The following is a 27938-nucleotide window of genomic DNA, read 5'->3' as shown; positions in this document are numbered from 1 at the left end:
TCACGAACGGCGGCGACGACAGCGTTTGGAGGTGGCGGCGCTACGGTAGCTGGGTATCCTAGCGGCGGTGAGCTCTCCCCCTCCCCGACGCTCTTTTCCTCCCTCCAGATCTCCCTCTTCTCTCTTCCCTTTCACCCTATTCTTTCTTCTCTGTCTCCGTTTATCCCTCTCTCCCTCAACGTTTTCTTTCTTTTCTTTCTTTAGTTTTTTTCTAAAGCTGATAGTAATTGGGTTTTGGGAAAAAGGGTTAGCGGCGGCGTGTAACAGTAAGCAAGGAAAAGAAAGAAAATTAATGATGAGGTCAAAGAAGGGAATTGATATTCAAAAGAAGCATCCATAGTGAATCATGGTTTAATAGTTTATTAATCTTTATTTTCTCTTTAACAGTTTAAAAGTTAGTAGTCTTTTTGTTTAATACACATAGCATATAGTATTTATATTAGATATTTATTAGTTAAAATTTATATAAATATATAGAAGAAAACAATTTTGGTTTCCGTTATCTTATTAAGGTAGAAAAATTAGGATTTTGTTTAGTTAAGATTTAATTTGAGAATTTGGGATTAAATTGGAATTTGATGATAATTTTAATAAAATTAGAGTATATCATATTAATTTGAAATCCAATTTAATCCCTTAAAATTACTTAAAAATATATTTAACTATCAATTTGCTAAACTTTATTATTTAAATATAGAAAATAATTCGATAATTATAAAATCAGATAAAACCTTAAATTACTTTAAACTCAATCCATCAAAATTTGTTTTAATTATCTTTAATAAAATAATTTCTGAAGTTAACGCATGTAATGAATAAATAAATCAAAATTAGTTCTTAATAAGATTTTTTTTTTGAAATTTCTGGATCTTACAAGAAAGGGACTTGTTTTTTTATAAAAATTAGTTGGGCTATTATCGTCGGTACATTCCAACAGTAGTGTTTTTTATATTTTTTTAGCAATTATTTTTCGTCCATCTATAGCATTGCTTTAAATCTGATGTAAAATATCAAACATACAAAATAAAAATATGAAATAATGATAATTGAAATATTTAAAATAATGTTAATTATATTACCATCTTTTTAAAATTTGATAAAGAAATACATTAACACCACTATTTGAGTGCCAGTACTCAAATTGATATTGTATTATAGAATCCAGCAATGTGATATATGGTTGTTCACATCAGCATTTTGTTAACATGTGTAGATAAAAAATTGTTCTAGAAATTAACATGAGTTATATTTGTAAAATTTAGAGACTAAATAAAGATAATTAAAATTTTAAGATTAAATTAATGTTTGTATGTAAGTTTAGGAACCAAATTGAGCATTGTCTCAATAAATTCAAAAAAGATTATAAATGCAAATACCATGTTTTAATTTTATTGTATGCATGAAGTAAACGGTCTAACTAAACATATTTAAAATATTAGATATAAAAGCAAAATAAATAAACGAAACATTAAAGATAAAATTAAAATCAAATGCAAATATTGAGGAAAAAAAATTAAATGTAAATATTGAATAGATTTTAATAGAGCTGCTGTCGGTTCGTGCTCCATCACTTGAAAAGAAACTGAACCTTTTAAAAGAAATTGTTGTTGAGCATGAGATAGAATGGGATCCAGCTGCTTTAGAAACTGAGTTCTTTAAGGTAGTGTTTGTTTTGAAGTACTGAGATAGAGATTGGGAGACTGAAATTCAGTATCATGTTTGTTGGTTCAGAAATTGGTACTAAAATTTCTGTATTTGTCTTCAAAATTTTAGTACCTCCAAAAAGTAGGGACACAGGGGACTGAAATTTTTAGAGATGAAGATTGAAACTTTAATAACATTTTATACCTAAAATATCCTCATTTCAATTAATTAATTCTAATTTTATCCTTTGTACAAATTAAATTAGAGCTTCATTTTTGCTTCAATTTCTGTCACCCATTTTGCACTAAATAGGATACGGAAATTTATTTCAGTTTCTATCTCTAAGTTTTTGTCTTTCAGTCTCAATCTTTCAGTTTCTGTTTCTCTACCAAAAGCTACTTAAGAAACACGAGGACTTGCTGGTAAGTATTAGGCAGTAGTGACTAGTGCAACAGTAACAATCTCATGTTGGCTTTCCTTTCTTTGCACCATGATCTTAAAATGTTTTTTCATTGTCAGAATGGCCCCACACAATTTGTTGGGTCAAACGTGCCACCACCTGAAGAAAAACAGGATGAAGAGTCAAATACTTCTCCTGATACATTCAATAAAGAACAACCTGATTCTGATTCCGATTCAGACATATTGGACTTCCCTGATGTGCCTAAGGTATCGGTCCAGCCAAATGCAAATGTTGCCACAGCTCCAGTTGTTCCACCTCTTGAAGTTGATCTTCGTTCATCTAGCTACTCTGGAGATATCCCAGATGTAAGGCATGAGCAAGTTCACGAGATATGAACTATTCAGAGAGATGAACCCCATAATACATCTGGTAAAATGGAAAGCAAGCAGTTTGTGCCGTTTATCTCCCCTCCACTACCGGCTGGATCATATTCTACTAGACATAGTGATTCTCCTGCCCCCATGTTGAGCACAAAAACTGAAGCCGATGTGGACCTGCAGGATGTGTTGGCTGCTTCTCATGCTGCCACAAAAACTGCTGAACGTGCTATAGCTGCAGCTCGCTCAGCAGCTAGTCTTGCTCAAGTCCGAATTAGTGAACAGTCACCTGATAGCAGCTCTCTGTGAACGCATTTTATGTAGTGGGCGACAATCAATCTACTACAGAAAGGGGACATCTAGCTAAGCATAATTCTAGAGGTACCTCCGATGGCAGTGGCGGAAATACTCTTGAACTTAACCAGGATCACTTTGCTTCACCATACTCTCTATCTGCTTCACCAAGTTTTCCTTCATTCGATACACTCAAAGCAGATTTTGATTCTTCTTTACCAAAAAATCATAATTCTCTGCTCACCAGCCTAATAGATTGCCTTCATTAGATGATGATCCATATTTTTCATACCCCAACTTATTTTCCCAGCAAAGCTCAAATGTAGGATCACAGATAGTAGCCGTTCCACTCATGATATGTGATAGGGAATTGTCATTCAACCACTCATTTGACTCTGGAAGTCTTGCTCCCGAGTGTTGTTTACATTTTATGCCAGATGTAAAGTCTACATTTTTGTTTTTAAATTTTACGGAAGTCCCTACTTTGTTGTGTACACGGAACAAACTATGGCTAGATTTGCATGATGATGAGAACACTGCAAGTATATAATTGCGATAGTTTAGAAGCCTTGAATTCTCTATTGCTGGGTACTCCCAATGGATATAAATTTGCTGTAGTGTTAAAAATAAAAGCTTTCAGCATCAATGTATCATGTAGATATGAGATTGCCCAATGTTAGATTACTGCCTTACCGGATACTGCTAGACATGTCTTGCTTTCAAAACTTGGTTTGTAATTACTGTAGTATTGGTTCAGTTTTATAGTGTGAAATATTTCACTCTACCTCCAAAGGCATTTTAGTGTGAAATATATTTTTGTCCTTGAGTTGCTCAAATTTGGGTTCAGCCACCTAACACATACATTAATGTTGCTTCTGTAGGCGAGAACGTGTTACCCAGTGTCTTCATTCAATAATTTATATTTTCTAGGTGTCGTGAATAAACAAACGATAGCTTTACATGTCAAAGACCCTCCTTTCTCAAGTATAGTATACACTTATCCCCCGGTCAATTTTAAACATTTAATTTTCCCTTTTCTAATTCAATAAAATAAATTTATAGAGAGAGGCGAGAGAGAGTTGAAAGAAGAAAAAAAGTTTTCATATACAAATCCATACATTTGATTTAGAAAGCAATCAACGGTAGAAAAGAACTGTTGCTTTTATTACTGTCTATTACATATGTTTGTTTATCCAGAATGCACATAACCCTATTTTAACATATTATAATACAACACAACTTCATGTAAATCATTGTCGGCCACCATTTCAATACAAAAGTAATAATGTTCTAAACAAGTAAAATAATTAGAACAGAATATAGCCAATCATCTTATAGGAAATATCAAATAAGCAAGCCACAATTTTGTGTCAAAATTATCCATGTTTAACTCACCCGGCAGGAGTAGCTGGTTCATCAGCAGGAACAAGACTCATCAAATCACCAGGTAAATCCGGCACAGGCACGGCAGGTGGAGGTGATGGCGGTGCAACGGATTCCGGGGTTGAAACAGCACCATTGGCAGGATTTGCAGAAGATGACTCAGAATATGCTGTTTCACTTCCCTCAGGATACTCTTCATCTTCAGCTTTCTGGGCTGAGGTGTGTGCACGGGTCACAAATGCATCTGGAGGCTTGTGATAAACTGAAGATAATGTAGTAATGTTGACAAGGAGCTCATCAAGCAGAGACGAATCAAGTTGGTTTGAGTCATCAGTTATCACAGGTTTCTCAGCTAACACAACATCCTTAGCTACCTGAGAAAGACAAGTTAGGACCATTAAATGTTACAGCTCAAAATTGATATTCAAAGAAGTCAAGTAAGAATTTGAACTAAAGGTTGATCATAGGAGTGTGTGCTTAATAGTAGATTCCCAGAACCAACTTATACAACTAATAACAAAATGGTAAACTTTTTGTTTTGCTTCCAACAATTTTTGGAACCTTTCTAGGAATACACTAGTCAATAAAGTTGAGCGAGGGAGAGAGAGATTTATTAGATTTTTTGAGGAAGAAGAAAGTATCATGGTCCATAACATACAGACAAAGGAATACACATAATTATCTAAGATATATTGATTTAGACTATAATTTTGAAGGAAAAGATCTCACAGATATAAAACAGAGGTTCTACAACTCAATTTTGGTAGAGAAAGATCAGTTTGTTTGACACCCTTCCTATATAATTTAGAGATGGCGTTTTGAGGACACACTGAAAATGGGGTGTGAAAGGACTGTCTAGATAATAATATATCAAGAAATTTCACTATGCTCTCCATAAAACTTTTAATTTTAGAATCTTTTCGAGAACTTTAATTGGTCCATAAATAAGGGGTTCAGTTCTTGACAAGTATGTTGTATGCAATATGAGGCAGTACCTGAATCATCTGTTGTGGGCCCTCAATATCTGAATCGTCTCTAATTTGATTGCACAACGACCAATTGCGCGAACAGCCTTTCTAAAAAAGTCGACATCAAAGGACTAAAGAAATCAAAACTAGCCCCTTGCTTAACAAGTTAATATAATACATGAGGATGCAGCCACTGATAATTAATATGCAACTGTTAAGCTGCAATTCAGCACCAAGCGAATGAAAGATATACAAGTCTCATCAGTGTAACAAGATAACTTGCTATTTATAAAAAAAGATACAGAAAAGAACATATTTCATTAATGAAAGGACAGAAGGTCCAAATACAAACTACATAAAACAAGAAATAAGTAAAAATAGCTTGAAATGAATCTCAACTTTTCCATTTTCACATAGATAGGATCATTGTACTTGCAGAAAAACACCTGCAGATATATAATAAGCCCAATATCCAAACTAGAGAAGAGAAATTCTTCACTAGTGCCCAAATGTGCTATTTCTTAATGAAGAATTCAACAAAATCGGTTTTAGATGACCACCTTAATTTCATGGTATAAGAATTGGTGGTCTTCTTTGTACCATAAGATTGATATTCCGCAGGGCTACATATTGATTTCGGGTTCTGCATAGAGTAATGTCACAAGAGGAGGAGCCATCTTTTTACAGAGATTTCGAACCACATCAGTGCTGGTGATGAGAGCAAACCACACAAAATGTGATCTCTAGTATGTAATGCAAGATAATAAGTAAAGGGAAAAAAAAACAAAATTTACCTTAACAGCTGATAGTACAACTGCATAATTGGCATGCTGTAACCTTGGAGTAACTCTTTTCTACTATGTTTTCAGCCTCACGAGCATTGGTTGCCTTGTATCTAGAGAGAACATCCAAGATAAAAAATTGACCCCATCTGGTCATTAAGTAAAAACAAGGGGTATTAGCTTAACTTAGAACAATATGGAATCGAATACGGAAATAGAAATGACAGGATGATGTACATGACAACAATAAAAACATTGCAATTAAATTCATATACCCTTCTTTTTTTTTCTTTTTAACTTTCCAGCTTCTATTATTTTTTTTCCTCGATTTAGAGCCAGCATTCCAGCTCTGCAAATCCCTGCATATAGATCACGTTCATATTCAATTCTAGCTAACATGTGATTTCACCATATTATAAGATAAAGTAAGTAACAATAATAAGTGTCTTTAAAGTTTTGGTGCACATATTAAGAAAATATTAAGACTAAGATTACATTATTATCATAGAGGACAAGTGAGAATGTAGCTTGGCCTGTATCACTTTACTATAATAGTGTAGAAATGCTAAAGTTAGTAGCATCATCCTCTATATGCTATATCTTTGCATTGTCCATATTAATATAAATCTCATTCAGAGTTCTTATTTCTTCTGATCTCTTCTCAAATTCATAAAGCTAGTTAAGATATGGGTTTTACTGGAGAATTGGTAAGAGGTGTCTTCTCCAGAAATGGTTCTGCTGCATCATACGAAAGCAAAGTGAGTCTCTAAAAAATGCTATATATATTGATCATATCACAAATTTTGTTACTTTTTTCTCAGGGTAGGTGAAATTCAACAGAAAATCGAAGATGGGGTTCTATTAGATCATACTTGTGTGGAAATGAATTCAATTTAGTTGTGGCAGAGGAGGATTCAGCTTCACTTAAAGAGTTCTGAAGTTACAGTTACACAACCAATAATATATAGAGAACTTAAGTGATAGAGCATATGCCAAAAGTGAAGAGACTGTGGAGAATATTGTTGAGTTTGAAAACTTATGTTTAATTAAATGATGATTAACCATTATTAAAATATAAATTAAGAAATTATTAAAATTATTATTAAGTGTCTTATTTAATAACTTCCAATGGGTTATTTGTTATTTTTGTTAGTGTGCAGGAAGAAAAATAAAATTGTTTCTTGGTTCAAGTGATGAAAGCCCAGTTTAGTTACTAAACATGCTTAGCCCAATAATAGTTGCTCTCTTCAAGTGGCTGAATATTAAAAGAGAAAGGAAACCAAAGGAACCCAAGTCTCCCAAAGCCCAATATTAATTATTCACTTCATATGGCTAAAAGGCAAAGAAACTCAAAGTGGTCCAAAGATTTCAAAAGCATGCTTCATTGTTCCATGCCTTGGTTATTTTCAATTCAATTAATTTTATTCCTTATTAACCAAAAGTTTGACATGTGACTTTATGCTTTAGTAACTGAAAGCTAAAGTTCAATTGAGTTTAATGTGCTTTGAAAGCTTCACATGTCTTGGGGAATGGAAGTGGAAACTCAATTTGATTTAATTTCACTTAATGCTTCCACCAAAAGCTTTCTTTATTTTCTCTCCTCTCTCTCCTTGCTTTCGGTTATATCACATCCATAAGAGAAAAGAAGCAAGTACAAGTTATCAGAAGAAGTCATCAAAAGCCTAATGAAAGAAAAAGCTAGGATGGAAGAAAGACTATGATGAAAAAAGATCTAAAATAAGGCAAAGCAAGATTTTTGCCATTGAAGGCATGATTTGAAGAAAAAGCTTTAAGATTTTATTTGCCAAGAAAAGGAAGGATCTGCCTCGGTGCAAAAGTTCACTTCCATTTTTGTTCATCAGAGAAGGAAGTTAGCCGCTGAGCTACACATAGGAAGAAGCAAATATTGGAGGCAAAAAGCCAGCCTGGATCAGAACTACATCAACGCTCAGAATCAAAACTTAGAGCCAAAGCAAAATTCAACGGCTCAGATTCAAGATGCATGAAGAAAAAGGTTGAAAGAGAAGATTGAAGGTATGGTTGCATGTTTGATTTGGTCACTGCTTCTACCCTCTCTCTCCTCTGTCACGCCGTTGTTGCATGTGTATTGGGAGAAGAGAACCAACATGTGTTGAAGAAGGTTTCAAGCCCTAGAAGCTTCACTCCTCTATAATAGGAGTGAACGGCCAAGGATTGAAACAAGGAGTGAGAGAACACGTTTGGGTTCTCATAGCTCTTTGAGCTGTTTATTCTTCTCCTTTATGGCTTTCATTGAATACTTTTTTTTTCTCAATTTAGTCTGTCTGTGTTTCATTGGTAAAAGGTAAAATGTGAAGTTTTGTAAGAAAAAGCCAATGAGTGGGAAAATGCAGAGAGTTAAAGAAAAAGCCATAGTTATCTCAGAAATTCTTTGTATGTATTTCTGTTTTGTTGTCAGGATTCCCTTGCAAGTTGGGTTAGTACTTTGCGGATTGAATATGGATTTGTCCCAAATAGGAATGGGCAGTTCCTAGGGAGAAATTGGTATTTGTAATATTGTGATAACATAGTGAAATTCCATCATTGTTGTGATGGAGACTGGATGTAGGCCACATTGCACTTAGTGGATGAACCAGGATATATCAGGTGTTAATTCTTCTTTTCTACTCCTTTCTCTGTTTCTGTTAATCTGGAGACGAAAACAAAAGTGTCTCTCAACTCGGCACGAGACAAAACAAAAGTGTCTCTCAACTCGACACGAAACAAAAGCAGAAATATCTCCTGAAGGTTCTCTAAAAGGCAGAAATTAATATTCAACAAAAATGGGCTAAGATTCAACCCCCTTCTCTTAGCCACTGATTATCATCAAATATAATAGAACAAGAAGAAATGCCAAATTCAAGTAGGTCTACATTTTTGAGTGAAGAAAAACAGCAGCAATTCGGATTTAATAAGCATATAGAAGCTTTCTGGTTAGCCCAATAAACTTAAATTACATCAATTTGCATATATTCACATCAGTTATATCAATAAATTCATTATTTATATGATGCTTAGTAATTTTTCCTTCTTCTTATGATTATTGTGCTATAAATTTCAGTTAAGGCATCGAAAGGATGAAATTAGATGCAATAATGGTGAAGTTCAGCTCAATTTAGTAACTGAAAGTCCAGATAGAAAGTCCATGGGAACCTCAGTTGAAGTTCAAACTGCAAATTCGGCCGAAATGTTTTCGGTTGAAGGCGAAAACAAAGCAGAAGGTATAACATAAGACTCTGTTAAATTCATGAAACTAGCAAGTAACAGCTCATGATTTTTTTAGAAGAAAAACAACTATCTTTGGTTCACTTGAAATGTTGTCATAAATTCAAAGACTTGAATTCAGATTAAGCTTAAAATAATTCACCAAAGTTCATCTTATTCTTGCATAAATAAAAGTGTTAAAAGAGTGATTGAAGGTGCTAAGCTTATCAATTTAGTTATAATTAGCCATCGATTGAATTCTGTTAACTAGCATAGTTTATGAGATTTTCAGAAAGAATGGGATGATAGCATTGTGAGTAGCTATGTATCAAAAATGTGAATGCAGAACAGAATGGAGGCATCAACTAGAAGAGAAAGAGCACTAGCTTATGCTTTCTCCCAACAGGTAAACATCTTAACACTATTTACATAGAAGGAATGGATAGTGCAGGGAGGGAGTTATCGAAAGGGAGAGGCTGACGACGGTGATGAAGAACGAGAAAGACAGCGATGGAACCAAGAAGACGTCGATGCTTTTTGAAACGCACAAGATGGTGACGCTCTCTGACGCGACGACGTTCTTCTCGGTTGGGTGAGACGCGTGCAAAAGTTGTGGTGATCTTGGTAGGGCGCCGTGGAGGAAGCTTTTTTGTCTTCTTTACCAGGGAGAAGAGACGAGATTGAAGAGAAGAGAGGAAGATACAAACACAGAAGAGATATGAAGGTTGGGTGGGAAATCTAGCAAAACAAAGAATAAAGTAATTTTTTAGTATTTTTTAGATTTGTTTAATTTTTTTGGTATGAATGATTGATTAGGATTTATGGAGAAGATAAATAATTTTGGTAAATGTGTTTTTGTTTTTGTTTTTTAGATTATTTAAATTTTAAAATTATAAAATTAAATATTTTGATTAATCTAAAAGAGTAATTTTTGTCTAATATATTAAAAAGGGTATTTAAGTCTTTTAAAAATTAAATAAAAATATTTTTTATTTTTATTAAATTATAAGAGTATTTTAGTAAAATTAGTGATATGATATATAATACAAGAAATCTGATACTGACGTGGAAAATAAATTCCACATGGCTTGTTGTTATTTATCCATATTTTAAACGTATCGGTACATATGAATTTACCATCGTATCGAAGCAAACACAAAAAAAAGAAAAATAATTTTAAATATAAAAATGAGTTTACATTTATTTTCGGGCAATTTACCAAAATAAATAATTTGGTTTTCAATTTTACCAGAATACACATTTTGTAAAATGGATACCAAAATGCATTTTTTCATAAACTATGTAAACCGTGACAGGGGACCCACAGTTTACAAATGAACGTAAACTGTTATAGGGGTCTCGCGAATTACGTTCCAAGCCAAACTGCACATAATCAGCGGGCGGTTTGTGTGTGGAATGCAAACGTTCATGAACTGCGACTCTTTTCGCTTCTGTATCTCTATTTTCTTGCTTTGCATCACCATGCATCACTATACCGGTCCCACTGCGTTTGTTTTAATTTTATCAAAAGATCATTTTTTGGGCCTGTGATGTTTTGTTTATTTATTTAGTTTTGTTTTCATTTTTTTCAGACGATGCCTTCTCTAACTATTGGTTTATTTCATTGGCTAAGTTCTCTGCCATTTGATCAAGGGAATCTCAATGATGCTCCTGATTCTTACTTCAAGTTTAAGAATAATTTATTTTTATATAATATCAAATATGAAATAAATTACAATCTTAAAATAATTAATTATATTTATATAGATCAACCATTAAAAAATAAGACTAGTAAAAAAAACCATTAAAAAATAAGACTAGTAAATTAATCTATTATTCACCATAATTCTTTTAATTCCGGTAGTACGTACTCAGTACTAAATAAAAAAATTTAACAAATATACTTGTTCAATCCTAAATTTTAGAACTAAATTGACTATAAATTCAACAAATGTATTTCATATTTGATATTATATAAAAAGAAATTGTTAATAAAAAATTTAATAACTAAAAACGTGCATTTAATAAAAATATAATTTTATATTTTAAAATATTACAAAATACGGATTTGAATCCTCTAAAGTTTGAATTTCACTTTAGAGAGTAAAGCGTGATCTTCTACCCTTAAATAATTTCTCTTTCATATTTATTCTTGGTCCCACATATGAAATCAATGGTGAGAGATCACACTTTACTTTCTAAAATGAAATTCAAATATCAGAGAATTCAAATCCTACAAAATACATTTTAAAAATAGACTAGAAAAACATATTTTTATTATTTTCAACATTTAAAAATAAAATATTTAAAAGAAAAATTAAATATAAAAAATTGAAAATAAAAATTATTTTTAAAAAATAAAAATAAAAAACGAAATCTAAACCTGTTCTTAACAACTCCTTCTCTCTTTTTGTGAAACATCTAAGCTTATAATTGTTTAAGTAGGAAGATTCAATATGATCATTCCTTATCCATCATAATATTCTAATGGAAGTCATTTCGCTTGCGATAACAGAAAAATAGCAGATGCTCTATTTTGTTTGCGTCTCATTTCGCAAGTGTTAGTGGACAGATATAAAAAAATGATTTCAATATCCAATTCGCAGCCACCATGACTGAAATGATGTGCAATTTCATTTTGTATTTAAAGAAATACTCATTTTATTTTATTTATTTATATATATAAAAAAGCAAAACCCACACGTTGGTCGTCAAGCAAAACCGCAGTAGGGGTGTAGCCGTTTATGGACGTTTGCGATTCACACACAAACTGCGACACCCCTATCACTACACCACATCCGGCAGATAGCAGCGGTTATGTATAGGATTAGTAGCGGTTTTTAACCGCTGCCAAACGGATAGCAACGGTTGATAAATCCGCTGAAAGATAGTGTGCGGCTAAACCCTTAGCAGCAGTTATTAGTAACCGCTGGTACAACCGCTGCTAAATGGTATTTTGCAGCGGTTTTATCCGCTACTAAATCGTGAAAATATGATTTAAGGGAGATTGCAGCGGTTGTCAACTGCTACAAAATGGCATACGTTTACTAATCCTGTTATGAATATAGCAGCGAATTTAAAATCACTGCCAAATGTCGAGTAACATGTTTTTAAAAAAAACCAAAATTTATAATAAAATATGACAACTCTTTTATTCTTTATATGTTCATCCACTCAATTGCGTTAATTTATTAAAATAACCAACAGCCAATCCAAAAACAACACACGAAACAAAACATAATTAATTTTGCAATGGTGAATCATTATAATGATAATTTGCATCCAGTGCATCCATTACTGTAAACTACAAATAAAGTCAACAAAATAAAAAACTACAAATAAATATCTCAAAAGTCATTATGAAAGTAAATAATAAAAGAGTATTCCGATTCCTACACTGATAAGTCAAATCATTAGTGCCCACACATCATCTTGCATGGGATGAGGTTGGTGCACTTCTCAAAGAATCCAAATCCGTAGCTATTTCAGGTGGCAAATTACCTCCTTGCTGCTGGATTATGTATGTCAACAAATTTTCCATTGTCTGTATTTTTGCCTTCCCTTCAGCTGCCTCTGTCTTCATTCTCTGTTTCTTTGCCTTTTCCTCTGCTGCTGCTGCCTTGAGTTCTGCTGCCTCCGCCTTGAGTTTCACAATCTCCATCTGATACTCCTCAATCTGTACACCATAGTCCGACTACTCTGGAATGTTATGAAAACACCGACTCGGATATGTACCAATACCGAGTCCACGAACTCTTCCTGGGTGCTCCTTTCCAAGCACTTGTGCAAGGAAATCATTATGTGAAAATTCCTTGCTAGAGGGGTCTTGGCTCTCAATAAGTTCAATTGCTTCCTGCAAACATGTGAGGTCCAGATTTACACTAATCTAAATTCAATGATAGTAATTGCAAAGGAAAATTTGAAAAAGTAATGAACACGATTTACCCCAACCAAACGCGCTTCTTCATTCATATACTTTCCATTTTTTTTATGACTCATGGTCCATCCCTCTCTTCTCCCAATAGGCCTTCCCTGTCGTTTCTCCTATAACAATCATCAACACACATTTGTATTAAAGACAACACTGTATTACCAGAAACACGTCAATATTCTTGAACTGAAGTTAAATTAATTACTTCTTCGTGTCTCTTTCTTGCCATCGTTTTAGAACCTCCGGTATGTGTGTATTGTTGCTTTGAACGATTAACGGCATTTTTTTACACTTCTCCTACACACAAAACAAAGAAAAATTAATGTTATCGGGATAAATTACTACACTGTTAATGATTTTATAAACCAGCCTTGAGCGTACAACTTCAGGAAACAAAAAATGATAAGGTGATGAACTTTTGGACAGTAGTTTTTCCACTATCACAAAAAATTCAGCATATTTAGTAGTAATTCATTACCATTTAAAATTTCATACAATGAAATTTCAACTACATATTTGTTACCTTCGTGTCATCGTCCAACCGATATTGAAGAAACTTTTTCCAGTGATTTGCCTCTATTCCTGCTAGCTTACGCTTGATATTTTCCTTAAAAGTTAGTTTTTCATCATAAAACTTATGGAACAAATGATTTCTTGAATTCCTCCAGCAGCTTCCTATTCTTTGTACAATTTTCCGCTTTATCCACCCTCTTTTATCGTCCTCATAGTGGAAGACTTGCTACAAGTAGTTCAGATCGACAACATATAATAATTAACCACCTTAAACAGACTTATGTATTATCAAAAGACATACTTTATGACATCAATAATTCTCGACAACAAAATTCACAGAAGTCAACTACAAGAAACCCAACATGCACTATCCTTCTCTAATTTACCAGACTAAAACAAATAAAATAGAAAACCAAAGAAATCCACCTACTAAAGGAGAGTTGCATCACCAAAAAAACAGCATCCCCATAGAAAGGAAACAATGAAATAATCTCTCAAGAAAAAATTAAAACCACATAAACATTCAAAATTTTAAAGTTAGGACTGTAACATAATCAACTTGTGCAAATGTGTTCCAAATTTATTTTCCTCAGATATTTTCATCTAACCGAAAATTATAAATAATAGCTAGTCACTCTCTAATTAATAGCAATAGGAGCAGCTTTAACATTCTCATGAGGTTTATAAGTTTTATCATTATTATTGTTATTATTATTACTACAATTATTAGTTACATTGCTATACACGAAGGATCAGATTAATTGGGGATTAAGCTGTATAATTATATACTGCAATTTAAACTATATAAAAATTCCTTAGAAATTTATCGAATATTCTATAAAAATTCGTATGGTCGATATCATGTGTGTGTGTCTTAATTTTTCCTTCTATTGTTCATTTAATATGTAAAAAAATAGTAATTTACACCGAGCATTGGTAGCGCCTTACTTTATCAAACAAAAGAGTAAACATTACCTTAACCTGGTCATACGCGTGCTCCTTGGAAGCCTTGCTCATTGTCTTCCAACTCTTTGCACAAATTAGTAATTGTTGAAAATCAATGTCCCCAAGAACCCGCTCAATAAGCCCGCTGCCTGACCAACTTGTTGCAACTTTCTGTTATGGTGTAGAACGATCTTCTTTCTAGGAGGAAGTGCTAATGCCTCCTTAACAGTCAGTTCCATAGAAGAGATCACACCATTTTCTAACAGCAATGAACAAACTTCAAATGTTAGTTTACGAAGAGAATATAATGCACGGAGAAGAATCATTACATTTACTAAGAAGCAAGCATCAGAAGAATACCTATGACATCAACAACCCAATAATCAGTGTCCTTTTTTTTGCTGTTGGCATTGCCTTGACGTTCAACTTCATGTGCGGCAAACATGTTGTCTAGATGGTCATCAAATGACTCGATCTCATCCGCCTCCGGGTCATAGTCTGCATCTTCTGAATGGTCATCTACACCTTCATGTGAATCCGATGGATGCTTTCTATTTGTCGCAGGAGCTCGAGCGTCCCCAATGTCACCTGACGAAGCCAGCCGTGTTTCATTGTGAGGTGGTCAAAAGGGTACAGCATTAATACGGGATTGTCGAGCACCGTTGCCGGAACGTGGAGGTGGAGGGGCTCTTGCACGTCGCTGTGCACTTGAAGTATTTGCTCCCGTATCATGCGTTCCATCCGTTTGCTAAAAAAAAGTAGTTAGAACATCTATTTATTTTATTCAATTTTCCCACAAATTATATTGAAGAAGTGTATACACTAAAAGGCAAATGAACATTTTAAATAACTGGTGCATTAAATAACCTACCGAAGTAGCGTGGGTTTGACTATTAGGGCCAGGTACAATTCCAGCTGCATTACTAACGGTGTACCGAGGTTTTCTTGGCATTTGATTATTCCTTTACACAACACAAGGTCATTAGAGAACCAGCAATAGAACGACAATGGAAAACCAAATAGTGCACAATGACTATACCAATTATATAAATCAAGTTTCAAACAACGTTTAAGACATTATATAGCAATTTTGTTGCTGAATAATAATAAATAAATGACATTAAATAATCATGAAAAGTTTGTTATCAACTTTCAAAGGTGCTAATAAAGGAGACAAACTCTATGGTGTTAAAGATGACATGGCAACAACTTTTCATCCCCAACAAACATTTGTCTAAGTAAAATGAGAAATTAATGTAACCTTAGCAAATCGAGCATTAGAGAAGTTGTTAAATAGAAACATTTGAGATGTAAATATCTATCGTATTAAATTTTTTCTAAACCAGTCATGCCCAGTGTTGAGGCCGTAAACCAAAGATGAGGGGTAAGACGCATTAAAAATTGATACTTATTCAACCTTTCTATAGCAACAACTTTTTTAGGTATCTCTAATTAATTTTGTAAATATTGCAAACGTCTAAATGGTACGTAACAGGTCTATCTTGCATGTAAAGAAGCAGATCATCAATAACCAAAGGGAGAAAAATCCAGTATCATAACATTTGGGTAGGGGTCGTCATGGTTTGAATTTTCAAAAATCCAAACAAGATCCACTTTAGAACCAATTTTATGGTTCATGATACCAAACTGGAACCTGATTAAAAAGAGACACTAGTTTAAAACGGGTTTGAAGAAACAAAAACCTATTTCATAGCGGGTTTAATATTTAAATCTGGTGTCATTTATTAACCTGATGTTAAATCCAGTTTTTTAATATCGAAATTAAAAATCCAATTTTAAATCTGGTTTTAAAATATCCAAATGATAAATCTGGTTTTATTTTTAACATCAAATTTTAAAACCAGATTTTTTAACCAAAAATCCAATTTTAATCAAAGTCTGATTTTTTTATCCCTCCCTGTCCAAACCAAAGGAACAACCAAATCCAACAAAAGAAAAACAAAGCTTCTAATTAGCTTATAATTTTCATGTGGACAGAATTAAAAAAAAAACAGATCAACATAAACAAAAAGGGACAGCAACATTTCAGATCTCAAGGTAAACAAAAAGCATCAAAGGACGTAAACAAAAAAATGAGCAGAAAAAAAACACAAAGAACAATAGAATCTTCGAGGCAATGGATGAATGAATAACAATAACAAAATTATATCTTGTTCCTAAAGGTAAAAACACAATCACAATCAACGCAGATTAATGGTTGGAGAAAGAACTAAGTTGCAAAATCAGTTAATCAAAATGCAGCTCAACCTCAAGAATCCCAGCAGCAATTCAAACTCAAGAATAGCATGATAGTATGATGTACATAATTCTAAACAGCAATGTTTACGCACAATCCAATTGAATTGGTAAGCATACGGCAGCAAAATCAGATACGATATAGTGGATAAATAGGATCACACAATCTCAATAATTACAGCAAAATATGAACTTCTCATGTAACCTATTCAGTAGAGATAGAAAAGTACTGGTCTATTTATAATAAGATTTTTTTGGGGTCTCATTTATTCAGAGTTCAAACAATACAATATAAAATTGAAAAGGGTTCGAATTCTGGGTTAGACTGAGGGAGAGTGTGTATATTCTGTAAGACCAAAAAAAATAGAGAGAGACAAATAGATAAAAGACATTAATAGATAAAAATAAATAAATAAATAAATCAGGAAGGAGAAATTGGGCCACAAAAGTGTTTGCCTCAGGTTAATTCGAAGATGAATGAAGAACTTTGAGAAGTTGGGCCCAAGTGTGTTCGCTCCAAAATCAAATAATTAACCAAATTAATCAAACTTAGTAAAATTAAACAGGAAAATGGACCAGAATCTGGAAGAATAGAACTAGAACAGGGCAAAAAGAGAGGGGACAGGGGTGCTGCAGCGGCGGTGGATGGAGGACACTGATACAGGCGGCAGGCGTCGGTATGCTGGAACTGTGTCGGAACTCTGTGGAAAGAAGAGAATCTAGGGCTCCTGCTTGTAGTGCTTGTGCTATAACTGCTTGTTCTGCTTGTGCTGGAACTCCGTGAAAAGAAGATAAACATTTTTTGAAGGAACAATTTGGAGAATAAAAATGATAACAACGTGACCCAATGCTTATCTTTGTTGTTTGGAACTTTGTTGCAGTAACAACATGAAAAACATTACGAAAAAGAGCTAATGCAAAAGACGAAAATCTGTTACATAGGAGAAATCATCATCAAACTAATCATGAATTGCAGAAAGATATAAACAATATAAATTAATTACATGAGAGTGAAAAAGGAACAATGATGGAAAATTTATTCACCTTAAGTGACTGGGCAGAAATTATAGAACCAAAAATCACGGTTTCAGAATCACTTCAACCCTTTGGTTAAATTTAAGAGCCTTCTTCTCAATGATTAAAAGGACATGATTATTGTGCAGAGGAATAAGCTCAGTATTCATGCAAAATCTATCTGAAATAAGAATTATAAAGTGGTTCGGAGTGAAGGAGGCGCAGAGTAGGTTATGAAGAGGGGTGACACTGACTGCTAAAATATTTGGTAGTTTTTGAAATCCTAACAACTTCATCTCAATCAGATTTTCCGGCTTTTACTTAAATATCTTATTTGATTTCAAATTTTGCTAAAACGTTGGGTGGTTTTTTGAAATCCTAACAACTTCATCTCAATCAGGTTTTTCGGCTTTTACTTAACTAGCTTATTTGATTTCAAATTTAAATTTTTTTGTTATCTGAGTTGAGTAGCCCGTTTCTCTTACTACTTAATTTAACCTTTTATTTAATTAATTTATCCTTATATTTAATTATTTGTAACTAAAAAAAGCCTTCTGTTCAAAAATAGACTGTAAATCCGGAGAATATAGGCAAATTTGTTTTTTCTTTTACTTATCTTCAAAACAGACTTGATAATATCTTATATTTTAAATGAGTTTGGTCGACTATATAATAACAGATTTCACTTAAGTATAATTGTAAACTCATTATCTCCACTCTTCTTCTTTTTAAATTTTGGGTGCCAACAATAGTCGTCTGTGGGTTTCATCATTTTCCAACTACACATTCTTCCAGGTACCACCATTTTCAGTGATAAACTCTAATCTCCTTTCCAATTGTTAAAATCAAGGTTTCATTGTACTTAATTTTTCAAGCAATTCAAAATCTCAGTACTAGAGTTATTTAACTAATTTTTTTCATTCGTATGACAATATTGCTTGTTTTATCCTATTAGCTCTGGTTTTGTCTTAAAGATTAATTGCTATGCTCCAAACTAAATCTTTAAACTCTATCCCCCGAAACTCGTTAGTTATTAAGTGCTTCACCTAATTTTTTAAATAGGTTTCTAAAATCTCTCCTACACAATAAGGAAACTCCAAATGTATTTAAATTTATCGCATTGTGTCAAAGTTTTTATTGCCAAAAAATTTTAACATGGAAAGCTTTATTGCAATAATGCTAGTCAGTGTGCAGGTCCTCAGAGAGCTAATCAGTACAAACATTCAATTAAAAAGAAATACAACACAGCAACAACACAACAAAGTTTCAAAAGAACATTTAAAACACAGCAACAACACAACACCTATAGGAATTTTGAAAACAAAGCAACAATGAAAGAAATATCTAACAATCAGCATTCTCGGGTGCTCTAATTTGAACGTGTATGCTTAAATTGCCAAAGGGTAAGTTTCATTTGGAAACTGAAGAACACCCAAACGAAGGAAACTTCAATAACAACTTAAATCCAAATTCACAATCCCTTTAAATTTAAGCAACAAGCAACTTGAGAACTAAAGCAAGCTTAACAAGGTTCAGCAATGAACTAAAGCAGTAATTTTTAGAAAGTTTAACTAAGAAAAATCAACAAATCACACAATAAATCAATCCAAAATAAAAAAACTATAATACACAACAGGAGCATATTTAACTAATGATTTAAAATTTCAATCTCAGTAGCACTGACAGAATCAAAAAATTGAACATTGCAGAATTGAAAAGATAAAAAAATTGAAGAAAGCAGAATTCTCAAACTCAACATACATTTGATTAATCATATAAAAAATAAAATTAAAAAATTAAAAAACTAAAAAAATAAGAAGAACAGAAGAAATGAAGTCTGAAGAACACAAGGCCAGAACCAAAAATGAAAAGTTGAAAACAATGCCAGAAAGTAGAAACCCAGAACTTACCTGCGACGTGAGTGAGCAGCGACGGTGAGTGGCCCGCGACCGTGCATGGCCCGCGACGGTGAGTGGCCCGTGACGAGCAGATACGGTTAAGAAGAGAAGACTGGCGGCGGCTCAGGGAGCTGACAGTGGGTAGTGGGGCGGTGCCTGGGGGCTAATGTTGGCGGCGGTCTTTTCTCCCCTAGGTTAAGCAAACTAGGGATTTTGTTTTGTATGAGAGAGTGACACAAATGGGAGAGAGGGTCGGGTGTTTTAGGGGTGGGGTTTTCTATTTTTTTTAGAGAACCGATCTTTTGATAAACCTGACCGGTTCAGTTAGTTCACCTAATTTTCTTATATTATTGGTGTATAACATAATCATCTTAAATTAATTTTTGTGATAAAACTGTTTGGAAAAATTTTGATGAATTTCTTAAATTTTTTGGACATTATTTTATTTTTTAATTTATCCATCTTAAGTCACCAAAAAAAATTATTAACAAATATATGAAATTATATATTATCCAAACAATTAGGTTTAAAAATTTTAAAATTTTAAATTATATTTATTTAGATTTTAAACATTTAAATTATAATTATTTATATGTTACATAACTTGAGTAAAATATGTTATTATTAATAAAAATTTGAGAGACTAATTTAAATAAAAATATATATAAATATACGTATTAGCAATTTAAAATATTTAAATATATGTACTAAATATTCGATGACTTAATTAAAGTAAAAAATTAAAGTTTAACTAGAATATAAATTCCATTTAATTCAAATTATATTATATTAGATCAAAATAATTTGAAAAATAAATTTAAAATAGCACGGTATAAATCAAGCATTTGTATAAAATTAAATTATGTGCATTTTTTGGTGTACAATAGATATGGACAAAACCTGGATTCTTAAGCCACGAGATAGCATAGAATATAGACGAGGACTTAATAAGTTCCTAGACTTTGCATTTGCGAATGCATCGTTGAATAGCATGATAAAGTGTCCATGTCCTCAATGTGGATTTCAATTTATGCAAAGAAGAGAGGATGCGCACGACCACCTGTTGATAAAGCTTTTCCCCCCTAGATATACTTTGTGGTTGCGTCATGGTGAAAAACCAGCTGAGGAGAGATCTACTTGCACACCGATACTTGAGAAAGTTACAATCGAGGAAAATCTATATCTTCAAATGGTGCATAAGGCATTTAACTTCACAATGGCTCCTAGAGGTGAGGAGACCACAACAGGGGATCCTGTAGAAGACGATGATCTGGAGTTGCCGTACTTGTACGATGGTCCAAGTCGTGAGGCACAGGATTTTGCCGATCTTCTTGCAGATGGAACGGAGGAATTATATCCCGGCTGCTCGAAATACTCAAAGTTGTCTTTTATGGTGAAACTGTATCACATTAAGTGTATGTGCGGGGTGAGTGACAAGGCTATGTCGATGATCTTGGACTTATTGCGGGATGCATTCGAGCAAGCGAAACTCCCATCCACTTTCTATGAAGCGAAGAAAACTATACGAAAGTTGGGAATTGAATACAAAAAGGTTGATGCATGCCCGAATGATTGCATGTTGTATCGGGGTGATGATGAAGACGTGGCCAAATGCAAGCAGTGTGAGACTTCACGATGGAAGCAAAAAATGCGAAAGGGTTCCGTTACGAAACTTAAAATATCGGTCAGGAAGAACAGAAAGCCTCTCCCAGCAAAAACTCTTTGTTACTTTCCTCTTATACCACGACTGCAACGGTTATTCATGTATAGCAAGACTTCAACTGACATGGTATGGCATAAAGAGTCTGACAATAATGATGGGTACTTGAGGCATCCAAGAGACGCTGAAGCATGGAAAGAATTTGATGCAAAGTATCCATGTTTTTCCAACGATCCGCGCAATGTTTGTTTAGCTTTAGCTAGTGACGGATTTAATTCTTTCGGAAATATGAGTACGAAGTATTCCATTTGGCCTGTGATTCTTATTCCGTACAATCTTCCTCTATGGCTTTGCATGAAACAAACATCTTTTATCCTATCTATGATTATTCCCGGTCCTAAAATACCGGGTAATGACATAGATATATATTTGGAGCCCTTGGTGGATGAGTTGAAGCAATTGTGGGATGGTGTTGAAACTTATGATGCTAATAAGAGGACCACTTTCAAGATGCGTGTGGCGCTAATGTGGACTATTAGCAATTTTCTGGGGTTGGGAAACTTATCTAGATGGAACACGTACAGTGGGTTAGCATGTCCGCACTGTAATGTGGACGCTAAACCTCAGTGACTAACATTCAGTCGAAAATAGTGTTACATGGGACATTGCCGCTTCTTGACTCAGAGCCATAAATATAGACTAGACCGTAGTCGATTTGACGGACAAGCTAAAAGCAGGGATCCACTAAAGAAGTATTCTGGAACAGATGTCTTAAGGCAGCAGTGTAACATGCAAGTATCATTTGGGAAGAACTCAACTATGACAGCCAAAAGAAGACGCATTGGTGAAGATGCAGATCAAGATGACTCGTATTGGAAAAAGAGGAGTGTGTTCTTTGATCTCTCGTACTGGAAAGATCACATGTTGCATCATAACCTTGACGTGATGCACATAGAAAAAATCATTTGTGACAATGTGGTCTTCACTATCTTAAACGATAGTGTCAAATCAAAAGATAATCTTAAAGTTCGCAAAGATTTACAAAGCATGGGCATAAGGCCTGAATTGTGGCCGGACGAAGGTGGTAAATATCCTTCAGCAATCTTCACAATGTCGAATCCACAGAAGGATGTATTCTTAAAGACTCTACAGAACGTGGTCTTTCCAGATGGTTACTCGAGCAATATTGCTCATTGTGTTGACATCCGACAACGCAAGTTGTATGGGTTGAAGAGTCACGACTGCCACATTCTAATGGAACAATTACTTCCAATTTTGGTGAAGGATGCATTGCCAAGTCCGGTATCGACTGTGATTGCAAATCTGTCCTCATTTTTTCGAAAACTCCGTGGAAAGGTTGTAAATCCTATGCAGCTTGGTGCCCTTCAAAATCATGTTGTGCAAACTCTGTGTCAGATGGAAATGATTTTTCCTCCATCCTTCTTCACTGTCATGGTTCACCTTACGGTGCATCTCGTTGATAAACTAAAACTTGGTGGCCCGGTACATTATCGGTGGATGTATCCAATAGAAAGGTTAGCTTGCTACTGAACGCATTTAAGACCTTTTTTTTCAATTTTGTTACGTATTTACTAAGCGTTATGTCGTATTTATGTAAAAGGTACTTAGGACGATTGAAGCAATACGTGCGTAACATGGCACAAGCAGAAGGCTCAATTGCGGAGGGCTATTTATCCGAGGAGATTTTGACATTCTGCTCCAGATGTTTGGATAATATTGAGACTAGAATTAACCGACCAGCGCGAGTTGACGATCAACCTATGGCTATTACAAACAATAAAGGTGATGAGTTTGGAAAACTCTTATTTAATTTTGATGATGAACAAACATTATTAAAATATTTAATTACAAAATTATTAATTTGATCCTAATTCATATTTGCTTAATTAATAATTTTGTTGTGCAGATTTTATGTTGGGCCGAAAAATGAGTTTGTGGTATAAGCCCAATAATCAGCCTTGCTACAAGTTATATATTAAGTGGCTGAATTTTTATATTGATGGGCCAAGTTCAATGTTGTTACAACCAAGCCCATGGTTAATTTTGATGAAAGTTTCCTGCTTGATCCGAAACAAGATTCATCAGGAAAGCAAATGTTAACTAGTTGGGCCAGTTTTAATTTTAATGCTACAAAGCCCAAATCTTATTATTGATGAATGCTTCCAAACTTGGTCCGAAACCAAGATAAAATGAAAGCAAAATGCTTCCAACGGATCCAAGCTTTTAACCATGTGATGGATTTCAAAATCTATTATATTGATAATTGATGCATGGGAAATATGAGAGAGAAAAGTTTCAGCTGAATTGATTGATGGCCATAATGACTACACGCCACTCTAAACTAGGGAAGTAAAAGCAACTTTTACCAACAAAGTGGTTTATCACATTGAATTGCTTTTCTTCTAAGTTGTTTATTCTCTCTCATCTCTTTCTTGTTTCTTCCTCGGTCTTTGTCCAGGAAGCTATGGACGCTATGCTCATCAACAAAGAAAAAGAAGAAGTTGCATGCATCAAGACCATCAAGTTAATGATGGCAGGAAAAAGAAAAGTATGTAGTGGCTGAGATTGTCACCAAATGTGGTTAGATTTGGTGAGGTAATCTCGAGCTCTTCATGCTCAGAAAAGGAAGATGAAGATTCGGCCAGCAAGGAAGATTCTTGAAGCATGGCTTGCCTTTGATTCTGCTCAACCACCACAGGGAGTAGCTAGAGTGGCGAAGTGATGGTTGAGGCAGAGATTGAAGCAGATGAAGTCATCATCATCATGAAGCATCAAGGGCCAGAAATCCATCTTGGAGAGGAAGCCAAGGATGGAGTGCCCGGATTGATGAAGAGTGATGATCAAGGAAGGACTAGAGGTAATTGCATGTTGGGTTTTGCATGGTTATCTCTTCTCTCTCTATGTGGCCGAACTGGTTCTGTTTGTTGAAGGAGGAAGAATTTGGTTCGGTTTTGGCTTCAATAAGTGGAGGCTTCTCTCTTCTATAATAAGGGAGAACAGCCACTGTTTGGAGCAAGGAAAAAATTTGAGAGTGCAAGACACAGAGTTCTCAGAGCTACCTGAGCTAACAGTATTCTCTTCTCCTTCAATGTATTTTGTTTTGTAATTTTTCTGTTTAATTTTGTCATGTCTTGAGTCTCATGGAAAAAGGCAGACAGTGAGGTTTGTATTAAAAAGCCATAGAGCGGAAAAAGGCAGAGAGTGCAAAATTAAAAGAAAAAGCCATAGATGTCTTAGAGTTCCTTTGTTCATCTATGTTGTGTATCATGATTCTGTGGGAATCCCCTTGTAAGTTGGGTTAGCACTTTACAAGTTGTAATCAGATTGATTATAGTGAAATTCCATCATGTTTGTGATGGAGACTGGATGTAGGCTGTACTGCACTTAGTAGCCGAACCAGGATATATCTGGGTGCAATCTTCTTCTCCTTTCTACTCCATTTCTGTTTTCTACTACACAGGAGCAAAAATCAGAATTATCACGTGCCAAGTGACGAGACAAAAAGAAAAGTCTCGTGGCTAGGGACGAGACAAAACAAAAAGTCTCGTGTGCAGTGAAGAGATAAAAAGAGTAAAAGTTTCCAGAATTAGTCTGACAAGTCAGCAAGTGTTATCAAGCGAAAAAGGGGGCTAAAATTCAACCCCCCTTCTCTTAGCCACTGAAACCATCAACAGGAAGTACTATGTTCCCAGAAATTAGAAAAGCTTCAGGGGATGTTTCACATTTTGTACTGACCCCAATGGAAAGAGATCAGGCATACCGTCATGTGCTAGTCAATTGCGAGGTCGTCGCTCCATTTATTGAGTAAGTATGCACATGTAATCATTAAGCATGAATATAACCCATTTCAAACACTTAGTCGTTGGACTAATTTCTTGTTATGTGATAAAGTACATTTAGGGCAGAAATCAAGCAAAAATTACGGGATTAAACAAGGTCGCAATCTAAGATAGATAGTGTTGTGCATGCAGAATTTCCTCGCCAGTTCAAGCGTGAGGTTCGTAGAAATTTAATCTGACCAACTTATTTGTGCCCTAGTATTATAAATTATGAATTCTAATGTTTTATACGAACAAACAATAATTTATGGTGCTAGGTTCGAATGGACAGTATTGTACATTCAAAAGAAATGAAGTTGCTGGCATGTGGTCCCATGCTTCAGGCAAGACGTTTTGGGGTGTACAACGTCAATGGGTACAAGTTTAGAACTATCACAAAGGAAGACGGGCTGAAAACACAAAATAGTGGAGTTTATGCCTAATCCAATACAAGAAGTTATGCCAGCATGCGTGACAATAGAGTGGCTATTGGTAGTGTTCCATATTATGGAAAAATTGTGGATATAATCGAACTAAACTACAGCTGTCATTTCACAGTGGTTTTGTTCAGATGTATTTGGGCTGATACAACTACGGGCAGAGGAATCAAACAAGACCATCTGGGCCTTACCAGCGTTAATTTCACTCGTCCAATTCACACCGGTGATCGAGAAGAGGATGAACCGTACATATTGGCATCAAAAGCCAATCTCGTGTACTCTGTACGTGATGAAGTAGATCAAGAATGAAGTGTAGTGGTTCATGTGAAACCATGAGACTTGTATGACATGGGAGGAGAGAATGAAAAAGTTGAAGCTACTTTTTCTCCACAGCCCGGGTTGAACATGTCAGCAGCAGGTGACATAAGTAATTTACAGTTGGCAAGGGATGATGATATAGAAGACCTAACAGAAGATGTTTCTGATAACATCGATCATGTGGCATAGTGAAAATATGGCAAAAAAAACATGTACATCATTCATAGAATATTTGTGTGTCTAATAATTTTAACAGTGTTTATGATGTGTGCAGTTTGCTGGTAACATTAGTATCTCTGTTTTCGTCTTTGAATTAAGTTTTCATTTCAAGTTGATTTTCATGAATACACCATTTCCTTATTTCTTCCAACGATTTTTTTTGCTTTTCAAAGTTAGTTGTCAAGGCTTTGTTGTTCTCATCATCATTGTTATTGTTCTTAACCTCCAATAAAGAAAATTATGACATCGAGTAAATTATCTTCAATTACAGTATTGTTATCGTTGACAAATATAGTTAATATAAAATGGTGTTGTAACAGGAGAAATGAAAATGGAGGATTTCTCATCATGCTGTGCAGGCACAACATTCGCTAACAAAATGGCTATGGCCTCTCCATTCTCTTCATTGGAACATGCAATTACGGTTGCCAGAGACATATGGTCACGTAAGTTGAATGTTAGGTCTTGGTTGGATGCTATATTAGGACGATCTTGTTCTAATGAATACTTGGAAACGACGAACGAAGCTACTGTGCAGGTCTGTTCATTAGCCATACCCTTAAACACTTGAGTTAAACATTATTTGAATGATAAGTATTTTAAGTTGCTATATGCTTACAACATTTAACCAGTGATAGTTGTTACGTTCATGCTAAAAATTTTTAGGAACTTCATGAATGGGGATCAAGGTACGAGGAAAATTTGGCTATGTTTTTGTGATATTTGTAGCTGGTAGGACATCTGAAGACATACTTGATGAATTAAAGGTTGCAAATAAATTTTTAGCACAGAAAGTGAATTACAGAGATACAATATGCTTTACAAAATAGACCATCAACTATACATTTTATTATGGTGCAGATGCACTTTAATAACTCGCATGGTGTTGAGTTGGAGATTGCTTCAAAAGAGGAATTTAAGTATATAGAACGTGCTATTAGAGAGCTTTTTTCCAAGAAATCTGTCCAAACTACCGACGAAGGAGACGGTAATAGTTAATTTTGTATTTGTTAATTTTGAAAGTCCTCTTTCCATAATTCCGTAATTTTTTCCTTACTAACTAGAATGACTTGGAAGTTATCATTATCTTTTAATTAAGTAGATTTATATGTTGTTGGTTGCATGTTCATATATTCAGTGTCAGCTAAATATTCAGGCGAAATAGTTGCTGATACTCTAGATGGAGCAGACACTGATTTAGAAGACGATTTAGATGCTATCTCCTCCGGTGGAAATGACATCTCCAGGGATGTTGAGCTTAATAAGGTTCCAGAAGAAGAGAATGAAGCTTTAAACACCCAACATAGAGAAGATGTCGTACATGCTGCAAAAAGGGGGTTTCGATCTGAACAAATTGCCATGGTTTGGAGATGACTTATCAGATTCGTTATCACGTCACTGCAGCGCTTTTTTTACAGAGTATTTCTGGCTAGGTCAATACGATGTTGATGAGAAATTTTGACTCAAAACTTGTTTGTCTACTTTAGTAATTCTGATTTTTATGCTCCATTGAACTATGTTCTGATTATATGAATTCGGACGTTCACTTGATTTTTATGTTACCAGTTATGGTTAAATACGAACTCAAAATGGCTGATACAACAAGAGAAAACCTAATTCGTAAATTCGTTTTTAGCTATTCATGTATAAATATACTTTTTAATAACTGAATTATTTTTTATGTAACACAAAATTAAAAATTTATTTAATGCATTAATTAAGTTACAGTATTTGAAACGTGTATTTTCATTAAAAAAAGCGAGGACTAGAATAGTTATAAGAAGGCAATAATGTTTATACAAAAAAAACCAAGTTAAAAATAATATTACAGC

General features: G+C 34.3%; 2 protein-coding genes and 1 pseudogene across 3 annotated transcripts; 2 read left to right on the top strand and 1 right to left on the bottom strand.

Annotated features, from left to right (window-relative positions):
- Positions 1–3958: 3958 nt before the first annotated feature.
- LOC130965294 (beta-adaptin-like protein C) lies at positions 3959–5316 on the bottom strand. Of its 2 annotated transcripts, none has more exons than XR_009081211.1 (2): positions 4831–4965; positions 3959–4475 (listed from the first exon to the last, which is right to left on the bottom strand). XR_009081211.1 is itself a non-coding variant. In XM_057890044.1 (2 exons), the coding sequence occupies exons 1-2, from the start codon at positions 5103–5105 to the stop codon at positions 4110–4112; spliced, it is 375 nt and encodes a 124-aa protein (XP_057746027.1). In that variant the 5' UTR covers positions 5106–5316; the 3' UTR covers positions 3959–4109. The 2 variants fall into 2 exon arrangements, 1 of the variants encoding a protein (XP_057746027.1); XM_057890044.1 differs by lacking the exon at positions 4831–4965 and adding an exon at positions 5097–5316.
- Positions 5317–6537: 1221 nt separating this feature from the next.
- On the top strand, positions 6538–10721 carry LOC130965988 (uncharacterized; annotated as a pseudogene).
- Positions 10722–20519: 9798 nt separating this feature from the next.
- Positions 20520–21920, top strand: LOC130965987 (uncharacterized). Its single transcript, XM_057890735.1, has one exon. It carries the CDS (start codon positions 20520–20522, stop codon positions 21918–21920), a length of 1401 nt encoding a protein of 466 aa, XP_057746718.1.
- The last annotated feature ends 6018 nt before the right edge of the window (positions 21921–27938 follow it).

Source organism: Arachis stenosperma, chromosome 3 (assembly GCF_014773155.1).
Source record: "Arachis stenosperma cultivar V10309 chromosome 3, arast.V10309.gnm1.PFL2, whole genome shotgun sequence".
Taxonomy (NCBI): domain Eukaryota; kingdom Viridiplantae; phylum Streptophyta; class Magnoliopsida; order Fabales; family Fabaceae; genus Arachis; species Arachis stenosperma.
This window is presented reverse-complemented; position numbering and strand designations above follow the sequence as displayed.

What these genes read in the sequence shown, in the direction of transcription:
- LOC130965987 (XM_057890735.1), top strand. Translation starts at nt 20,520, where the DNA reads ATGGACAAAACCTGGATTCTTAAGCCACGAGATAGCATAGAATATAGA.